The sequence below is a fragment of the Fundulus heteroclitus genome, chromosome 9, assembly GCF_011125445.2.
Source record: "Fundulus heteroclitus isolate FHET01 chromosome 9, MU-UCD_Fhet_4.1, whole genome shotgun sequence".
Taxonomy (NCBI): domain Eukaryota; kingdom Metazoa; phylum Chordata; class Actinopteri; order Cyprinodontiformes; family Fundulidae; genus Fundulus; species Fundulus heteroclitus.
The window spans coordinates 10,534,550-10,554,811 of NC_046369.1; the positions used below are offsets into that span (position 1 = coordinate 10,534,550).

At 41.3% G+C, this 20,262-nt stretch overlaps 1 protein-coding gene and 1 long non-coding RNA gene across 2 annotated transcripts in view; both read right to left on the reverse strand.

The window, feature by feature from the left end:
* LOC118564137 (complement factor H-like) overlaps positions 1-3,873 on the reverse strand; it is a 33,271-nt gene extending 29,398 nt beyond the window's left edge. Inside the window, exons 1-4 of the mRNA XM_036141007.1 lie at positions 3,811-3,873; positions 3,215-3,541; positions 2,137-2,304; positions 1,404-1,583 (exon numbers count right to left, since the gene is read on the reverse strand). Coding sequence (XP_035996900.1) covers positions 1,404-1,583; positions 2,137-2,304; positions 3,215-3,541; positions 3,811-3,844 — 709 coding nt within the window. The 5' untranslated portion in view covers positions 3,845-3,873. The remainder of the gene's footprint in view (positions 1-1,403; positions 1,584-2,136; positions 2,305-3,214; positions 3,542-3,810) is intronic.
* A 10,661-nt stretch (positions 3,874-14,534) lies between these two features.
* On the reverse strand, positions 14,535-17,289 carry LOC118564144. Its single transcript, XR_004931666.1, has 3 exons — positions 16,207-17,289; positions 15,978-16,079; positions 14,535-15,860 (listed from the first exon to the last, which is right to left on the reverse strand). It is a non-coding gene; the product is annotated as an uncharacterized LOC118564144 (long non-coding RNA).
* Positions 17,290-20,262: the final 2,973 nt, after the last annotated feature.

A 20,262-nucleotide genomic window follows, 5' to 3' on the forward strand; every position in this document is an offset into this window, starting at 1 on the left:
AATAGATAATAGATAACAGACTTTCATCTTTTATATGAATCAAATGAGGCTCAGAGCCAAAACAGATGGAAATAGCATCTACTATAAAATTTCCATGAAATTACATACAGTTGTATTAAATTATTAGTAAGATTTCTGAATCTTTTTACAACTTTTAACTGCTTAAATTATATAGACATATATATATAGACATACATATATATATATATATAGACATACATATATATATATATATAGACATACATATATATATATATATATATATATATATATATATATATATATATATATATATATATATATATATATATATATTGGTGGGCAACTTTGTCACTTGGAGTGAGCTGAACCATCTGCAGCTCAACGTGACAAAGACTAAGGAGCTAATTGTGGATCTGAGGAGGACAAAAACACATGTGACCCCTCTTTACATCCAGGGTGTCCCTGTGGACACTGTGGAGGAGTATAAGTACCTTGGAATGTACTTTACCAATAAGCTTGACTGGACCAGGAACACCGAGGCGGTCTACAAAAATGGTCAAATCCAACTCTTCTTCCTGAGGAGGCTAAGGTCCTTTAACATCTGTGGGACGCTGTTGAGGATGTTTTATGAGTCTTTTGTTGCCGGCACGCTCTTTTTCGCTGTCCCATGCTGGGGCAGTGGGCGGAGGGCTGCTGACAACAACAGACTAAATAAGGTGATCAAGAGGGCGGGGATGTTGTGGGGGAGGAGCTGGACACTCTGACGGCAGTGGCAGAGAGGAGGATGCTGTCCAGGCTACAGTCCATCTTAGACAATGTCTCACACCCTCTCCATGACACACTGACCCAGCAGATGAGCTCTTTTAGCAGAAGGCTCCTTACCCAGATGCACCACTGAGCACCACAGGAAATCATTCCTGCCTGTGGCTATCAATCTCTACAACGCCTCCCTCAGTTATCCTAACACCACCCCTCTGTAACTGTCTTTAATGCATTCTCTGTTCTGTTCTTGCACAAGTCACCATTACTTCAATAGGATTCCCAAGGGAAGTGATATGACTATTGTCATATGATATGTAAATATATATATACATAACAATGTGTATTCTGGAGCATGTAACAAAAGCAATTTCCCCCTGGGATCATTAAAGTATGGCTGAGTCTGATATATATATATATATATATATATATATATATATATATATATATATATATATATATATATATAATGGGTAAAGCATGGAGGTATGAAATGGTCTGAAGCAGAAAGAAACAAAACCACAATGTTTTGTTTAGAAATGGGGATATGAATTGATAAAGGGGCTAAACATTAATTGTACGATTAACCACAAGAACAACAACAAGGAACTTGTTGAAGGTTTCACAGAATAACTTTGTGAGGTGCATCTGTATGTACATACGGATACATTTGATGTTCTTGCTTTCCCATTTGCCATTTCTGCATGTGATGGAGGCTTCTTGCTCTATTTTATACTTTTCACGGCACTGATAAGTCACAGAGTGATTGTCCAAGTATTCCGTCTGATATGGCACAGTGATGACTGCATTCTCAACTTTGGGTGGTGGTCCACAGTGTTTAGCTGCAAGACATGAAAAACATGTAAGAAATTATGATAATCCTCTCTTTACAATTTTATAACAAGAGTATTTTAAAATGATTGACACGAATCACCGCTGCAGATTGTTTTTGCTAAAAATTTATTAAAACTCCAATGTCCATTTTCACAAGTTAGTTCCTGAGTCTCAGGAGCGTAACCTTCATTGCACTCTATCTTTGCACGTCTATTTTGAACAATCACTCTTCCATTGGAAATCAGAGGAGCTTCTCCACACATGCTTTTAGCTTAAAGACATCATTGGCAAAGCATATAATTCAAAGAATGTAGCGCCGTTGTCACCATAAATATACTGTCATACAGAGTATGTTTCACGCTCATTTTCTTTACAGAATAATTGAATGAATATAATATAATGAATATAATGAAGCATTATATATCCAAAAACCCACATTAATTTATAATGGACAAAAATTACACAAACCTGTCCATGTCTAATATTTAGCTAGGTGTAAACAATTGCAGTTGATTATTTTCATGGTAAAATTGACCAAAAGAGAAAATAGAGATTAATTACCTATACATGAATGAAGTTCGTCCCACGCACCGTCATTACATGTGGCCTCACCCCACCAGCTTTTGGTAGGAAGTTTGAAATTTTCATTACAGGAATAGTACAATTTATCTTCAAGAGGACCAACTGCAAATCCATTTGTAATCTCAGGTTTGTCACAATCCCTTATTGCTGTTAGTGATGAGGGAAAAAAAAGAATCATATTCCAGCTACCATGGTCAAAAAGTTAAATTCAACTTATTTTTAGACATTTTTGAGGCCTGGGTTTAGAGATGCAAATATTTCTCAGTTGATCTTGGTGTCCAATGTTAAATGTCCTGAAAGCATCTATGAAGTATACTCTATAGTTTTAACTACATGAACTATATAAAAATAAACAGCCTTTTTCTCTCTCTTGTCTGACATTCAATTCGACATTTGCTGTTAGCATTAGTTAGACTTATTAAAATTGTTTGCGTTTGCTAAATACCAGACTAATGACAAAAACGGTGTTTTAATACCTTCTTTAAAGTCAGATGTATTCATATAGTCCACTGTTCCTTAAGCCATTGATTAACTGCACAGGACGAATTTCATGTATGTTGCAATGATAAATAAAGATAATTATTTGGTCATCCTTTCACAAGCCTCCCAGGCGCTTCATGAAACAGCTCCATGTGTGCCAGAGATTAATAAAACCTGGTTATGAATTTGCTTCTCAACAGCAGAACAGAAACAAAAGACCTTGTGGACATACTGACTGAGGCTAGTAAGAGAGTATTATTATCCACAGTGAAGGGTGTCCTGTAACAACATGACCAGAAAGCCCTCTCTGAGAGGAAGAAGTCATCACTCCAAACCCAATGAAGTCTGGTTGCAGTGTGTGAATGCACAAAGGGATGAAGACTTTAATTTTTGGAAGTTTTTTGTGCTCTGATGAAACACAAACTATAGAGTTTAACTATAACAACCATTATTACCAATGGAGTAAGATGAAAGCCCAAGAAAACAATCCCAGCCCAGAAGGGTGGAAGTGGAAACATCACATTGTGTCGGTGTTTTACTTTAAGAGGGACAGGTGTAATATGTAAAAACTGTTTACCTTTTCCCACTTCCAGTTTTACTTCAGTGTAGATATCTTTTCCTGTTCTGGTCACTCCACACCAGTATTTCCCAGCGTCCTCAAAACTAAGATTAGAGATGATCACTTCGAAGATTCTTGATATTTTGTCATCATCGATGGAGTATTTGTATGTATTTCTTTGTGATGTCGTAATAAGAACATCATCACTACTACAGTCGTCCTTACACAGGTACTTTTCATAATCCTCATATCCTTCAGCATATGGACAGGAAACCACTGCAGCACTATCCTCATATTCGAACACAGTGATCACATCTTTATCACTGGTCACACAACTCAAAGCACCTAAAATGAGAAGTGAGCTTTAATTTAGTTTTTAGAACTATTTTCTTGTAGTAAAGAGAAGTCATTATCATTATCTGTTTCACTCCCTTGGAACTTATTCTACAAGCTTGATATCTGCAGGTTATCAGCTCAGGTGTTCTAATTCTAATGATTTTTTTTAGCATTATCTAACAAAAGAGGTAGATTTGTCTTACTGAAACACATCACAATGTAATAAAACAACTCACTGAAGAAAAGTTACACATTAAAGATCCAATAATATAACTTACAGCACATGGAGAGCAAGATGTGAAGACTCAACATCTTCACCTTCCTTCAGGCAACACCCCGACTAAAGCAGAAGTAAAGTTCAACCGCTTTTAAAAAGATTTTGAGGAAATTGCTGTCGACTGATGTCACATCGGGCTGGGTTTATATTCTATATATGTATCAAAGCATAGACATACAAGAACAGATGCTCTATCAGCTTTGCTTGCTCACAGAAACTATTTGCAAGGTGAAAGTACCAATTATGAACAGTAAACCAATACACCTATGCTTGGAAACTACTTTCTGAATAAAAAAGTGCTCAGTGTATTTTTTTTTAATGCAACAATAAATGTTAATGTTTTCCATGACTGACTCTGAAGCAACTAACACGTGGACATCAATATAATTAAGACTGGTTTGTTGAATGACTGTAGTGAGGCCAGAGGTAGTTTGAGACTGTTGACTGGCTGACGGGGAAGGGTCTGGTCACAGACTGAAATATGAACAAAGGGACAAGGTTGAGCACCAGCAGCAAGCAGGAAAGTAGGATGGTGCGGCACAGGCTGACTTACGGGATGGATGGGTAGTAGAGTCCAGAAGGTGCTCAGGTAGTCAGGGGAATGTGAAGGATGGCTTGGTGGAGCTGAGCATAGGAGGGTGGACAGGCATCAGTGTTGATGCCAGCAGATCAAGAGGAGCAGTGGTCATCTGGAGTGTCAAGAACCCTCTAGGGATTCACAACTGGATTCTCCAACAGCGGATCTTCTCGGGCACAGCTTGGAGAATGATCCTGACCAGGTTCCAGAGGGGATTGGTACCTAGGGAAGAGAACATGGACGTAAGCTAGAGAACAAGGAACCAGTAACGACTTTGAGCAAATGCTCTTACACCTTCCAGGTGTCTCCTGCTGCCTAAAGTACTCCTCTCGATTGCCATCGATGGAGAACACCTGGGGCTGGCATCTACCTGTCCCACCATACAGGAAACAGATGAGAAACACACCACACAACCACCAGTAGTCCGACACAGACCCATATACCTGACAGTTAATTTTGGTACTAACAATTGTTTAACAAGTGTAAACAACGAAACATAAATGAACTGAGGATTTATTACCATTAAATTATTTACATTTTCTGTAGTGAGATTTAGCAAAAGCCTGTGGTACTGTGTAGCCTCACTTCTGTCAGTCTGCTTTAGGGCAGCCGTGGCTTCAAGCATAGCTCACCAACATCAGGGTGAGAATGTATGCATGAATGGGTGAATAACTGAATAGTGTAAAGCGCTTTGGGGTCATCAGACTTGATAAAGCATTGTACAAGTACAAGACATCTATAGTCCTCAGGCATACGCTCATATGGGAAATTATAAACAGAGTTGCTTTTCAAAAACGGAGGTAGAACAAGAAGGCTGGTCAGAAACCAGCAGAAGCCATGCACTGCAAAGGACTCCAACTGCGGCTGATAACGCCAGTGGAGCAACAGCGCTCCAGAAGACACCAGCAGGTGTAGTGCAAAAACAAAACAAAAATTGGTTGAAAAGTAGCCCTCAGGGCCTCAGATAAGCAGATTCCAAAAGCACAGCCACATCACAAACAGCTGACATGAAGCAGGAGTAACAAAAACGCACACAACGCCACCTGCCCAACTATTAAGGTGTCTGCCTCACCCATCATTCAGTGGTGCGCTCCGATCAGCACCTGGGGCTCACAGAGTGGGACCATGGAAGAACATCTCACCAGTGACTAGTCAAACAGTTTTCAATCCAGTTCCTTCGACAACTGCCGCTCAGTCCTCAAAAATGTTGGCTCTTTTTGTTGGGCAATGTTGCAGGATCCTCAGACCAAGGATATTTTACATGCCAATGGGCCTCGTCACAGTGGTAGTCTCCTGTTGAATAAGACAAACCACTCTACACCAGCTCCAGTTCTCGCTCCTCAATGAGGGTCATCTCCTTTCCTCCAGCCTGGCATTTTCCACATCGGCACCTCCCACACTTGGGCTCACATTTACTTTGGAGCTACTACTACTAGTGATACTACTACTATTACTGATACTACTACTACTACTGATACTACTACTACAACTGTTACTGCTACTGATACAACTACTACTACTACTGATACTACTACTACTGATACTACTACTACTACTACTGATACTACTACTACCACCACTACTACTGATACAATTACTACTACTTCTGCTACTATTACTACTACTACTACTACTATTACTATTACTACTACTACTACTACTACTACTACTACTACTACTACTACTACTGCTGCTGCTACTACTACTACTACTACTACTACTGTTTAACTAGTTCAGCTCTTTCATAAAATTCTTCTAATCTTTGTGGGATACATCCTATATTCTTGGATGGAAAACGGTGTGTCTTTCGACTTTTTCATTCCTGGACGTTTGAAACGTTTGCATGTTTGGATTCAGGATACTTGGACTTCTACTTATTGGTTTTTGTGGATTTTTGATGTATCAGCAAATACAGCGGATGTCGGTAGCCATTTGGCCTTAAAGAGGCTGCCGGCTGCATATGACGCGCTCACTAAGGCAGTGAACGGACACTCAAAGGGGTGATGGGATAAAATCTGGAAGTAAGGCGCAGAAAAGCCCAACAATTTGGAAAATTGGATTTCACCATTTGGAGCCAACAAAAGACTTAAAGCTGACAGGAAAGTCAGTGCAGCTTGTTCATAACAAATAACATATTGGTGTGCCCTCCCTATCTCTACTCCTGGATTGTTATGGCGAGAGAGCTCAGAACTGTACCCTGCTACCCCCTCACCCGCTGACATCTACGGATGCTTTCTGAACTGTTGGCTGGCTGATAACATCAAGGACAATGGCCTCTGGAGAGTGTTCACGGAAATATAAACACTTTCACCCAAACAGACACACATAACCGATGCTCATATAAACTGATGAAAATACACGCTACTGGTCTCAAATGTTTAACTTCTGCTATATGTGTTTCGTCTTATTTGTGCTTTTTGTGCAAGAGGTTTTTTGATATCTCACACTGTATCCTGTTATAGGATAAAGTTTGAGTTATGTTTTTTCCCTCCCACCTTCTTTTTTTGTGGCCTCTATCTTTTCACAGAGTAATGGCAGCGCCATGTGGGCACCGTGTGGCTACCTTGGCAGCAAGGCCTCAGTAAATCGTCTCCCCCTGAAATGTTTGTGATATTTATTTGCTTGTTATGGCGGTTGTACTGAAACAACAATTTCCCTCTGGGATTATTAAAGTATTTCTGATTCTGATAATCCTTCATCTTTTTTCCTTTCATGTTCAAATTGATTCATCTTTGATTTCAATGTTTTTCACCTAGTTTTTCTCTTCTGCAGGGATCTTATGCATCTTCTGCTCAAATCATTCTGCAGATTAGCATTCTCACTCGCAGTTTTTCTAGTTACTTTTAGATTTTATATTGTCACTGTAACAATAACTCCTGCATTTTATTTTTCAACTGGTCATACTTTATATGTTTTTATGGTTTGCAGTACATTTCTCTGTGTAGAATTTAATAATAATAATTGAACTTTATTGATCTCACAATGGAGAAATTCACTTCTGCATCTTAACCCATCCCCTTGGGGAGCAGTAGGCTGCCACTGTGTGGCTCCTGGGGAGCAATTGGGGATTAAGGGTCTTGCTCAGGGACCCAGAATGGCAGCTTGTGGGAGTTGAACTCAGAACCTCTGGGACCGAAGCTCTGTGCTCTAACCAGTAGGCCACCACTCCCCCTTCTCTGCTTTTAACCCATCCCCTTGGGGAGCAGTGGGCTGCCATGTGCAGCATGGCAGAGCAAAGGTTAAGGGTCTTAGAGGTGAGGCAGCACAGAGGTGAGAGTAGTGGAGCTGATGACTCCTCTGCCTGGACTAGGAGGAGACATGCCGGGCTACTTACTTGAAATTGAAAATAATTTACTCAGAAACAGATAACATTTGGTCTCACTTAAACAATTTGTTTCTTCAATTTGAGTAAATTTTACTCAGACAAATGTTGTGTTTTATTGTTATAGCCGCTTTGATGTTTTCCAGTCTGGCTTCCGTGCTCACCACAGTACAGAGACCGCCCTTATCAAGTTATTTAATGACATCCATATAAATACAGACTGTGGAAGAACCACCGTGCTGGTTCTATTGGACCTCAGTGCAGCATTTGATACTGTCGATCATTCCATTCTGTTAAAGCGCCTGGAGAACTGGGTCGGTCTCTCTGGTACAGCTCTCAACTGGTTTAAATCCTACTTAAAGGACAGGGAATTTTTTGTATCAGTAGGTAACTTTACATCAGAGATGACAAAAATCACATGTGGGGTTCCCCAAGGGTCCATCCTGGGTTCCCTCCTTTTCAATATCTACATGCTCCCTCTTGCTCAGATAATAAAAAACAACAACATCAGCTACCATAACTATGCAGACGACACACAGCTCTACATCACCATGTCACCAGGTGACTATGAACCAGTTCAGGCACTGAATAAATGCCTAGAAGAAATCAATACGTGGATGTGCCAAAATTTTCTTCAGTTGAATAAAAACAAAACAGAAGTAATAACATTTGGACCAATAGAGGAGAGATCAAAAGTTGGCACACAGCTCCAGCTGCTTCAGCTAAAAACCACCAATCAGGCCCGAAATTTGGGAGTAGTGATGGACTCAGACCTGAACCTCCAAAAGCACCTAAAGACAGTTACAAGGTAGGCTTTCTATCACCTGAAGAACATTTCTAGAATTAAAGGACTGATGTCTCAGCAGGATCTGGAAAAACTAATCCATGCGTTTATTTTTAGTCGAATAGATTACTGCAACGGTGTTTTCACAGGTCTGCCTAAAAAGTGGATCAGACAGCTGCAGCTGATCCAGAACGCTGCTGCCCACGTCCTCACTAAGACTAAGAAAGTAGAGCACATAACCCCAGTTCTAAAGTCCTTACACTGGCTCCCTGTATCTCAGAGAATAGACTTTAAAATCCTTCTGTTAGTCTATAAATCCCTAAATGGCTTAGCACCTAAATACATCACAGACTTGTTATCAGTGTATCAACCCTCCAGACCACTAAGGTCTTCTGGCTCCAGCCTACTCTGCATACCTAGAACCAGAACTAAACACGGAGAAGCAGCATTTAGTTCCTATGCTCCACTTATCTGGAACAAACTTCCAGAAAATTGTAAAGGTGCGGAAAGCATGAGTTCCTTTAAATCAAGATTAAAAACACATTTGTTTAGGATTGCCTTCAACTGTTCTTGTTAACTGAATCACCACTTCTTTGTTCTAATTTCTATCTACATTTTATTCCTACTTGCTTTTATTCTGTTTTAATTTGCTATATTTTAATCATGTAAAGCACTTTGCATTGTCCCTGTACTGAATTGTGCTATATAAATAAATTTGCCTTGCCTTGCATTGCCTTGCCTTATTGCTGTCTGTCTTGTCCACTATGATGTGTGCTCCTACCTTCCTTGACCAGGTCACCTTTGTGAAAAAGGGTTGATCTCTTTGTGTGTTTTACCGGCTTAAATAAAGGTTTAATAATAATAAAAAACAACAATAACAGTTTATCACTGCTGTGTGGAACAACGCTGTCTCTACATGTGATTTATGAATGCCCTGATGGTGCTCTGAGACGTCTTCTTATTTGTGGGTTATATTTAGAAATGTTTTGTGAAGTTCTATTTCATCCCTCCTGACTGCCAGAGGGCGATGCTGAAAGCACTGAATGTTCCCTTCGGGCATACGCAGTTCGAGTAATTATACACCTATGACGCTGGATGACCACTCAGAGGCTATATAGCCTGGTGTCATCCTTTGCTCTGTCCCTTTTTTCTCCTCGCAAGCGCTTCGCTATCTTCCCCGTTGTTTGACACCCCATCTCTCGCTGGAGTTGCGGTTTTCCTCTGCCCTCCCAGGGCTGCAACGGGTTGTTCTGTTGGAAGTTTTTCAGAAGGTAAGTTCGCTGTTTGCTGGTGAAGGTAGCGTGCGCGCCCCTCTCAACTCACGGCTTCTTGTTATCGTGTTACCTACAGCTTGGGCTGTTTTGGTTGGGAACTGGTGATGGCAGCGCTTTCGCCCCTACTCCCGGCGTGACCAACTTCATTTACCGAAGTTGGAATATGGCTAACGTTGTTAGCTCCTTTGATTTATTGGTTTTATAACTGGTGACGGTAGCGTGTTCGCCCCCTCTCCCAGTGTGACCAACTTCATTTACTGAAGTTTGAATATGACTAACGTTGTTAGTTTCTTTGGTTTATTAGTTTTATACCTTGTGACAGCAGCGTTTCCGTCCCCTCTCCCAGTGTGACTAATTTCATTTACTGAAGCTTGAATATGGCTAACGTTGTTAGCTCCTTTGGTTTATTGGTTTTATAACTGGTGATGGTAGCATGTTCGCCCCCTCTCCCAATGTCAGCCTCCTTGTGTTTGCAGCCTCTTTCGTGGCTTTGCTAAAATTGGTGACGGCTGAGTTCGCGCTCCCTCTCCCGATTTTAGCTCATTTTCATTTCTTAATTGGGCTGAGCCTTGTGGACCTCCGACATGGATGGCTCCAACAGCTGCATGGATTGTGGGGCTGCCCTCTAGGCAGAGGATGGCCACTACCTGTGCCCTACCTGCCTTGGACACGAGCACCTTGTGAAGGCGCTGTCCGAGAACCCCTGCATGAATTGTAGTTTAATGCCCCATGCAGTGAGGGTGGCTCGGTTGGCCCAGTTGTGCCCCCAGGAGGGTTCTAACCTTCCACTCTCTGGGCAGATGGCTCCCCCCAGGCGTTCTAAGCGCTGTGGTGGGACCGCGGTCTCAGCGCCCCCCCTCCCCTTGGAGGAGACGGGCCAAACTTCAACAGAGCCTGGCCACAAGGGTGGAGCAGTTGTCAGCGGAGTTGGCAGAGATGAAGTCTTTGTTGCAGACATGTCAGTCTGATGCCTCTCTTCCAGTGGCTGGGCTCTCTTCCCCACCCATGCCTGAACTATTAGCGGATGAGGACTTCATATCTCTGGCTGCCTCTGCTTCTCATTTTAGAGATGAGGAGGACAGGGTCCTCTCAAGCCTCTGACACAGGGTCATTTTCATCCCAGAGTGCAGTTGGAGAGGCCGGTGACAGTTCCATGCGGGATGTCATGTCTATGGCCCTGAAGCAGCTGCAGCTGGAATTCCCACAAGAAGAGGTATTTGACTCCGGGAGTACCTTTTTCAGGCGCGGACGGGCTCCAACTCCCTTTTCTGTACCTCCATCAGAGGAGTACCTTAAGGAGTTGCACGCTTGTTGGCAGGACCCGAGAGCGTTGTCACAGATCTCCTCAGACGGTCGGGTGTTAGCTGCCATGCACGAGTCGGTGAAGGCCAGCCTGGACCGTATGCCAGCAGTTCAGCCCGCTGTCGCTTCACTGATTGTGTCCCCAGATGAAGCCCTGCGTCCTGACGTCAGATGCCCGCGGACTCAATGCTGAGTTACGGATGACCTCCTGTGTAAGGCATACAATGCAGTAGTGCGTGCTGGCCGCTTTGGCAACTCCCTGGCGAACCTCATGTTCGCCCTCTCTGCATCTGTTCAGGACGCTGGTGGTGCAGCTGCAGCGGTTGGTTTTACTGACACAGCATTGCAGGCCTCTGCGCTGATGACCAGAGAGCTTGACCGTGTCATGTCATTCCTTGTCCAAGCTCGCAGACAGATCTGGCGTGCACAATCTCCTCTCACCGAGGCATGCTGTAGGACCCTCCGGGATGTCCCGGTTGTGCCATGGGAGTTGTTTAGATCAACTGCCCTGGAGGCGCTGGAGCGGACTATTCAGGGGTGTCAGGCCAGCCAGCAGCTTTCTGGCCTTCGCAGGAGCGTACCCCCCTTTCCTCAGTGCTTGGGGTGCCCTGCTGCTACCTCCGGTGCTCGTCCACAGCCCCGAACTGATAATAGACCTGGTGGTTCCTATCTCCACGATGTGCGGCAGTCTGAGGATGTTGACCCTGAGACAGACTGAGGAAAGGTTGGGAAAAAAGATTCTCTTTTCTCATTTGCGGTTTCATTTGGCAGAAGTAAAAGTGCTGAAGTAGTCAATGGTATTTATATTAAATTCACAAGAATTGTGCTTCTGTGTACGCTGGGCGGCCTCCAAGAAGGCGGTGAGCGACGGAAATAGGAGAGGCTCATTCGTGGATGTCCTCAACTGAACTCGCCGAGCTTAAAGGCTCGGTGAAGTTTTGCATTTCAAGAGGAAAAAGTTTAAATTTGCTGACTCTACATTTGCATGGACGATAGACAATACACAGGCTACAGGTAAACACTGCTCCCAGAGCCCCATTGTTTCTTTGCCCAACAACCTTCAACACCGCTCCAGAGTTGGAAGCCCCATGTTTTTGAAATGTTTTAAAGTCACCAACATACATTTCCAAATTAAAACTGTTCAATTAAATCGAAACACATTTACTGCACAGGCCCTGACTGCAGACTGTGTGCCCAATAGAGCCTGAAATCCAACAAGTAAACACAGATTTGGCTGAAAGGTTTCAGGTGTCCGTATCAGTTAGTGAGAGCATGATTCAAAAAGGTTTATTTATTCATTCAGTTCAAAAAGTCAGGCTTCTAGACTTTTTAGAATCTAGACAAATTAAAAATTGAGTGATGTATTGTTTTATTTCAGTTGATTTTGATGATTATGCATTACATCCAATTGCAGGAAATTTAGATATTTGAGAAAAAAATAAAACATTTTAACTCAGAAATGTCAGCTTACTGAAAAGTATGTCCATGTATTGTCCAGTATACACACCTAATACTTGGTTGGGGCTCCGTTAACATGAATCATTGCATCAGTGTGGTGCGGCATGGAGGGGATCAGCCTCTGGTTCTGCTGAGATGTAATGCAAACCCAGGTTGCTTTGATATTTCTTCTGGTATTTCTCATTTTACACTCCATGGACCCTACCACTTTTCTGTGGGGTTAAGGTCAGTCCACTTTACTGGCCAACCTATCACAGTAATACACTTGATATCCATATTAAATGTAATCTTTGCTTTCATCTGAAAAGAGGACTTTGGTCCATTGAGCAGTTGTTCTGTTGTTTTTAGGCATAGCCCTGGAAAGATGCTTCAATGCAAGGATGGCAACAATTTTAGTTTGTGTCCCAGTGGCAGGTCTTAAGGCTGCAGTCCACGCTTTATGAATCTCTTCAGTAGACTTTGCAGAATCCTCTTAAGGCTGTGGCTATTCCTGTTGTATGTTCATGCCCATTTACCATATGTTTTCCTTCCACTCAGTTTTCCATTGATGTGCTTGGATGCAGCACCTCCATAATAGATCATAATATGGTTTTATTTCAAGATTAAGCAAAATAAACGTTCAAAATACATTATTTGTATGTGGAATAAATTTATAAAATGCTTTCCAAAAGCCTAGAAGCACAAATTTGGCTTTCTGAGAAAAAGCTACGTTTAATTTTCAGCAGATGGACTATATTCCAGTAGGGTCACTGACGTGGGGTTGAACAATGTATAACCTTAGAATCAGCTTTATTCATCAGCCCTGTGCACGCAAACAAGGAATTTGAAGTTCCCTTTTATAGGTGTGTGTGTTGATGTAAGACTTGTTTTGAAATAGTTCCTCAAAGGGTCAGATTTTTTTCTAACTTCCCTGCAGTCGTTCTGTTTTCTTTAACTCAGCTCTTTGACTTTTAGGATCACTTTCTCTTCTTCAAATTGAGTTGACGCCCAGGGCCAACATGTCGTAATCTTGTTCCTAAATTTCAGAGAGAAATTTAGCATATTCTGCATTTCTCATACAAAGACAAAAACCAGGAGGAAAATGGAAAAATAAAATAAATAATGAGAAGAACAAATAACTCATGTTTAATCTGGTTGGATAATTTTAAATGGAGGAAGCTATTGCATTTATCTGATTGATCAGAACTAATTTAAAGGTTAGGCAAGATTCCTTTAATTATTGTTTTATAAACTTGCTTTTTGAGAATATTGGAAGATTTAACACAGGTGTTGGGAGGGTTGAGATGGGTCCAACGTCACTATTATTGCCTTTCTGATGCATCAGTCTTTATATATCTGCCAGTGCAGGAAGACGGGCAATGATGATCTTTTCTGCCATCCTCAACGTTCTGCAGGGTTTTCTTGTCTGCAGCAGATACCATGCAATGGCGCACCTGGTAGGATTTAATGTTGTTGACCCTTTTAACAGCAGTACCATTGGTGGCCAGCAGGGGGAACTCACTGCTGTTTCTTCTGAAGTCCAGAACCACTTCCTTGGTTTTCTCCCTATTGAGAGAGAGACTGCTGTTGTCACAGGGCCAGGTCAGCTCCTCTCTGTATAGTGTGTCGTTCTTCTTATCAATGAGACTCACCACTACAGTGTCACCTGCAAATTTGATGGTTAGGTTTGATTTGAACCTAGCCGTGCCGTCATTTGTCATCAGGGTGAAAAAAAGAGGTCTAAGCACACAGCCCTGGGGGGAGCCGGTGTTCGGTGTGTTACGACCTGGGTCATTGGCCGTGACAAAAACCCACAGAGACATTCATTTAAGAAAATGATCTATTTATTGAAGTAACATCTTTGGGTTCGCCGAAAGAACGAGGCTTGGAAAGCCTCCCTCTGTCTCCAGGTGTAAGGGATCACAAGTGGAAGTTCTCAGTCAGGTTTTAAACGTTCTAGGGAGATTGGGCAGGTGCTCCCAGTCAAGCTGATTGCCACAGCTGATCAGGACCTGCAAACAGCTAAACATGCAAACAGGTCCCGCCAAATCAAATGAGGCTGTCACACCTCCCTCCATAAAAACAGGGTTCCATCCCAACAAGAAACCAAATCCCAAATTACACTACCCAAAAGTAGGTGTTAACAATCCCAACACACTATAGAACCATTTTATCTTTATACTTTGAGCATTGACGAAGTATGCTAAGAATGCCTGATCTAGAAAACTGGCCTGATGTGAAGTCACTCACCTCCATCTTGCCTACAAACTTCCCCCTTCAGCAACCTGGTACCAGTGGGAAGAAGTTTAAGAAGGAAAAGACAAGAACAACCAAGGAGCTGGATAATACAGTGACTATTAACTATTTGGAGCTCGAGACAATGCATCTGCCACCATATTGTCTGAACCCTTTATATGCCGAATAAGAAACCAGTAAGATTATCAAAACAATGACCACCGAATCAATCGTTGATTTTTATGTAGAGTTGAAAAAAGTGAATAGATTGTGGTCTGTGTAGACCTCATTAGGGACCACAGCGGACCCAAGTACACGTCAAAATGTTTTAGGGCCCAAATTAACGGCAGTATCTCCTTCTCAGTAGTAGAATAGTTCAACTACTGACTGTTAAATTTGTTTGGGAAAAAAACTCACTGGTTTTTCAAAACATAAATCATCTGTTTGCAGGAGTACAGCTCCTGTTGCCACTTGCAGAGAAAAAGTCCTATCAAACCGTGTAGCTGTGAGAACTGGGGCATTGGATAACATTGACTTAACTCCCTCAAAAGTGTGTTTGTAAACTGCTGACCAGACAAATGCTTTTTTAAATTTTCAACAGGTCAGTTCGGTAGTATCCCAGCAGACCTAGAAACCTCATAAGTTATTTTTTTGTTGTAGGAACAGAATACTCTTTCACAGCTTTAATTTATTGCCCAACTACATGACCCATGTATGTCAAAGTAGTCTGAGCAAACTAAAGTTTTGCCAGATTTACAGTTAAATGTACACGAGCCAAACAAATAAAAAGGGCACCAATGTGTTTCAAATTAGTGTGCCATGTGTTGCAACAAATCACAACATTATCCAAATAAACCATACAGCCTTCCAGGTCTCCTGGGGTTTTAGTAGTCATTAGCCTCTGAAATTTAGCCTGAGCATTTTGTAAACCAAAGGGCATGACCTTGTAGGAATACAAAGCTGAAATTTCACTTGCACAGTCAGAATAAAGGGACCTGTCAATAGCCCTTTAACAGGTCAAAGTTACTGACTTACTTAGCACGGCATACCTTGTCCACACGGTCCTCCATCCTTACAAGAGGAAACATATCTGGTTTGGTTCATCTGACTTCACATTCACCTTGCAAAAGTGTGCACAAAATCTATAAGTATCATCAGATTTTGGTACCAAAATACAAGGTGATGACCAACTTCAAGATGAGGGTTCTGCAGTGCTGTTATCCAACATATATTTTACCTCAGCCTCCAAGCACCTCCCTTTCTCAGGATTAACGCGGTAGAATCTTTGTTTATTTGGCTGGGCTTCACCAACATCTATATCATGTTCAATGAGGTGGATCTGAGAGGGAACATCACCAAACACGGGAAAACTTAATCAGATCACTTAACAGCACCTGCAGATTACCAAGGGTTTCTTAATCTTTCAAGTGGATCTTGCAACACGGCAGAATCAGCAGAGGGCATACCATCTTCTGTCTCAGCTTCTACCAGTTGTGGAGTAGAAATTAGATTTTCTTCCAACCAAGCAGGCAGGAATGGCATTTTCTGTAATAGACATGTCAGAGGAAGAAGTTAAACGATTATAGTAGGGCTTTAACAAGTTCACATGACAGAGTTGAGTGGATTTTCTTGTCAGGAGTTACGACAATATAGTTGTGCTCCGACACTCTTTTTAGAACCTTGTAAAGCCCAATAAACGTTGCCTCGAATGGTGAGCCAACAATAGGTGACCAAAACCTGATCTCCAACCTCAAACTCACAGTACTCTGCATGCTTGTCATACAATATTTTCATTTTGCTTTGTACAGAAGGGAGATTCTGTTTTGCAAACACCCCTGCTGTTTATAATCTATTATTATTTGTTTTAGGAGGCTCTGCTTCTCTACTTTGATCAGCCAACAAAGCAAGTGGACTACGCACTTAATGCCCAAAGACCAGATCATTTGAACTGAAACCAGTGCTCTCAATTCTCGAGCTGCCATCAACAACCAGGGCAAACCCTCTTCCCAGTTTTTCTCCAACTGTGTGCAATAATGACTTCAAAGTCTGATGGAAGCGTCCTAAAGCACCCCGACTTTCTGCATGATAGCCAGATGATTTGTTGTGCTTAACATCAAGTTGTTTCAACGCCGGTGAAAACAAATGTGAAGAAAAGTGTGATCCTTGATCCATCTGTATAATTTTTGGAATGCTAAAACCCGAAATGAACTGTGTCATCTACGCACGGCTGCTCTAGCAGTTATTGTCCTCAACGGATAAGCAGCTGGATAACTGACAGCTGGTATACGAACCAGTGGAGCAGGAAGAATGCTCCCATTTGGTTTCCCCACAAGCTGGCACGTATGACATGTCTTATCATAAGCAGCGATGTCCCTCTTTAATCGTGGTCAGAAAAAAATGTCACAAAATGTATTCATAAGTTTTCCTCACAGCCCCAAGGCCAGTATCATCATGAGCCAACTTCATGGCAAAGTCACAAAACTTAGCTGGTAATCGCTTGACTAACAGGATCTCCCACAAGATGTTCACTGTGAGGCACGGATTTTCTCAGTAGCAACCCATTATGCCAGTAAAATTTTTTGATTTCTTCTGGGGAAAGCACCTGTTCAAACAAGCTACTCAATGAATGATCTGCTTGCTGTTCAGCTTTTAGGTCTGCTTGTGACACTGCAAGAGCCAAGTCCGACAGATGGCACTTTTGCATCTCTGCAAACAAGGGATACCATACCATCTGACATAAAAGGTAAAAAAGAATCCACTTTACTCATAGTTGTGTCCCCACATGTTACCAAAGCTGATGACACATTTGGGACAGATGTCACCAAACAAGCTCCTTTTGCATCCATTGTAGGGCCACTATGCTTAGCCTGAGCTTTCAACGAAAAACAGTTAACTTATCAACATTCTCTTTTGTGACACAAGATTGCTGACTTTTTCGGGATTTCGCATCCCTCAACCTCTGATTTCTGATCTACCTGAAGATCAGGTAATCGGCATTTATTCAGTCTTTGCACAATGTCACTACTCACTTTATTCTTGCACAATGTCACTATTCACTTTTATATATATTATATTATATATATATATAATATTATCTATATATATATATATATTATATATATGTATAATTATATATATATGTATAGATATCTATATATGTTATATGTATATGTATATATATGTATATGTATACTACTGTATATGTATATCTAATCTACATCTCTCTTCTGTCTCATATGACTCGTCCATCTCTGTCTATCTCATCTCTGTCTCTTACTAGTCCGCATGTCTCTCTCTCTCATCGCATCTCTCAGTCTGCTATCTTCTCTCTCTCTCTATCTCTGTCTCGGTCTCTTCTCCTGTCTCTGTCTCTCTCTCTACTCTACTCTCGCTCTCTGGTCTCTCTGTCCGCTTCTGTCTCTCTCTCTCTCTATCCCGTCGCTCGTCTCTCTTCTCATCTCATCTCTCTCTCTCTCATCTCTCTCTTCTCTCGGGCTGGGCAAGTTAACGCGTTAATTTCGCGTTAATTCATTAGACTATTAACGCCGATATTTATTTTATCGCGCATTAACGCATGTTGCTCACATGCTTTCAGTCAGTGTCAGTCAGCACGCGCACTGACTGCAGCACTCTGGTGCTCCCCCTCCCCTCTCGTACATGGCTCAGCGGCGCCAGCCAATCAGCACGCAGGCTAAGCCTGGCCCGCCCACTCAGCTCTCACACAAACTCAACACACAAACAGCTGAGAGAGACCGCAGCAGCGGAAAAACACGAACTGGGGAAGTAGCACCGTTTGGCTTTATTTTAATACCGTAAATGAAATCATGCTGTATGTTTTGTAAAAAGCCGGTTCATTTCAGTGGAAACACAACAAATTTATCTAAGCACGTGAAAAAACATTAAAACGTCGAGCCACAGAAACGGAGAGAGGAGACAAAACTTCTGTCATTGCCCCGACAGACCCACAGACTGACGTCCCTGACTGAGGCGTTTCAGTCCTCCAGAACATCCAGGTAGATCAGTGGTCATCTTCAGCAGCAGTTCATGTTAACTTTCAAAGTAGATATTATCTATCATATGTTACTGGAGCCCACACAGAAAATGTAATTAAGACCTTGAAAGAACCCAGTACATATATTAAAAAGTGTCATTTAAGATAAGATAACATTAGCTAATCCTTTTTTTATCCCACGACGGGGAAATTTATAGGATTAAAGCAACAGGCAGGTGCGCACAACACAGACAAAATTATATAAGGATTGAAATATATAAGAGGTGGATTAGCGAAAAAACACTGAACATAACATTATTGTTATTATTATTATTATTATTATTTAATTGTAATAATAAAATAAAAACCACAAAACCCAAAAGGTCAACAGTTTCATGATACATCAAGCTTAGGGACTGGCTAATATACAGCAGGTCAAAAAAGGCCATATTTTGGCTGCAGTGCTTGCTGTTCTCTTATGAAGAAAAGATCAACTAGTGCACTAAATTCAATAGATGGGTTGAAAATATCCAGTATAAAATAAGTGCTACAAATGTTACAACACTTTTGTTCATATGGCAGCAGAACATTAAAATAAAAGTGCTCTTTACACTACTTTTGAATTCATTCTTGGAGTTTGCGCATACAATGCGATTAATCATGGTTAATTGGGCAAATTATGCGATTAATCACGATTAAAAATTTTAATCGTTGCCCAGCCCTAATATATATATACATACATACATACATACATACATACATACATACATACATACACACATACATACATACATACATACATACATACATACATACATACATACATACATGTACTTACTTGTTTATATATATAAAAATGTTTGTTTATCTGGAGCATGTAGCACAAGTAATTTCCCTCTGGGATTTTTAAAGTATGTCTGATTCTGATTCTGAGACAAAAGATACAGATCCTATGTTACATCCAAGAGTAGCAGTATAAGCATTCGAGTCTCCAAAACTGTCAGCAAAATGTTTACTAAGCTCTGCATTACATTCTAAAACAGAGCACCTTACTTATGCATCTACTGCTTATCTAGCTCTATATAAATGGTAGTATTAGTTTTACTTTACAAATATTTTTTGGATGCAATTGATTTGAATTAAATAACATTATATAAGGTATATGCTGTGTTTTGAAGTCTCTACTTTATGTCTGTATGGTTTCTCGTTAATAAATTACATGTTTGCCCCAGCAGCTGATCTCACTTCCAGTTAGCCAAAGCCTTCTCTGCCAACAGGCCAGGGTCAGTCAACCTACACATCTGTACTTTGACTGTAACTCTCATTTTTGTACACTTATGTATACTCATGTACAGAGACAGGATGACCCCAGTAAAGTAAATGTAAAAAAATGTGTTTGTGAGATCTTCTGCCCAGGAAATAGCTTGTAAATTACTGTACTGAAAATGAATTTTAAAAAACAGAGGAATGCAGGGATCTTAATTTTAAATATTAAAGTAAAGCCGGAAATTATACTGACTGAAGACACTGA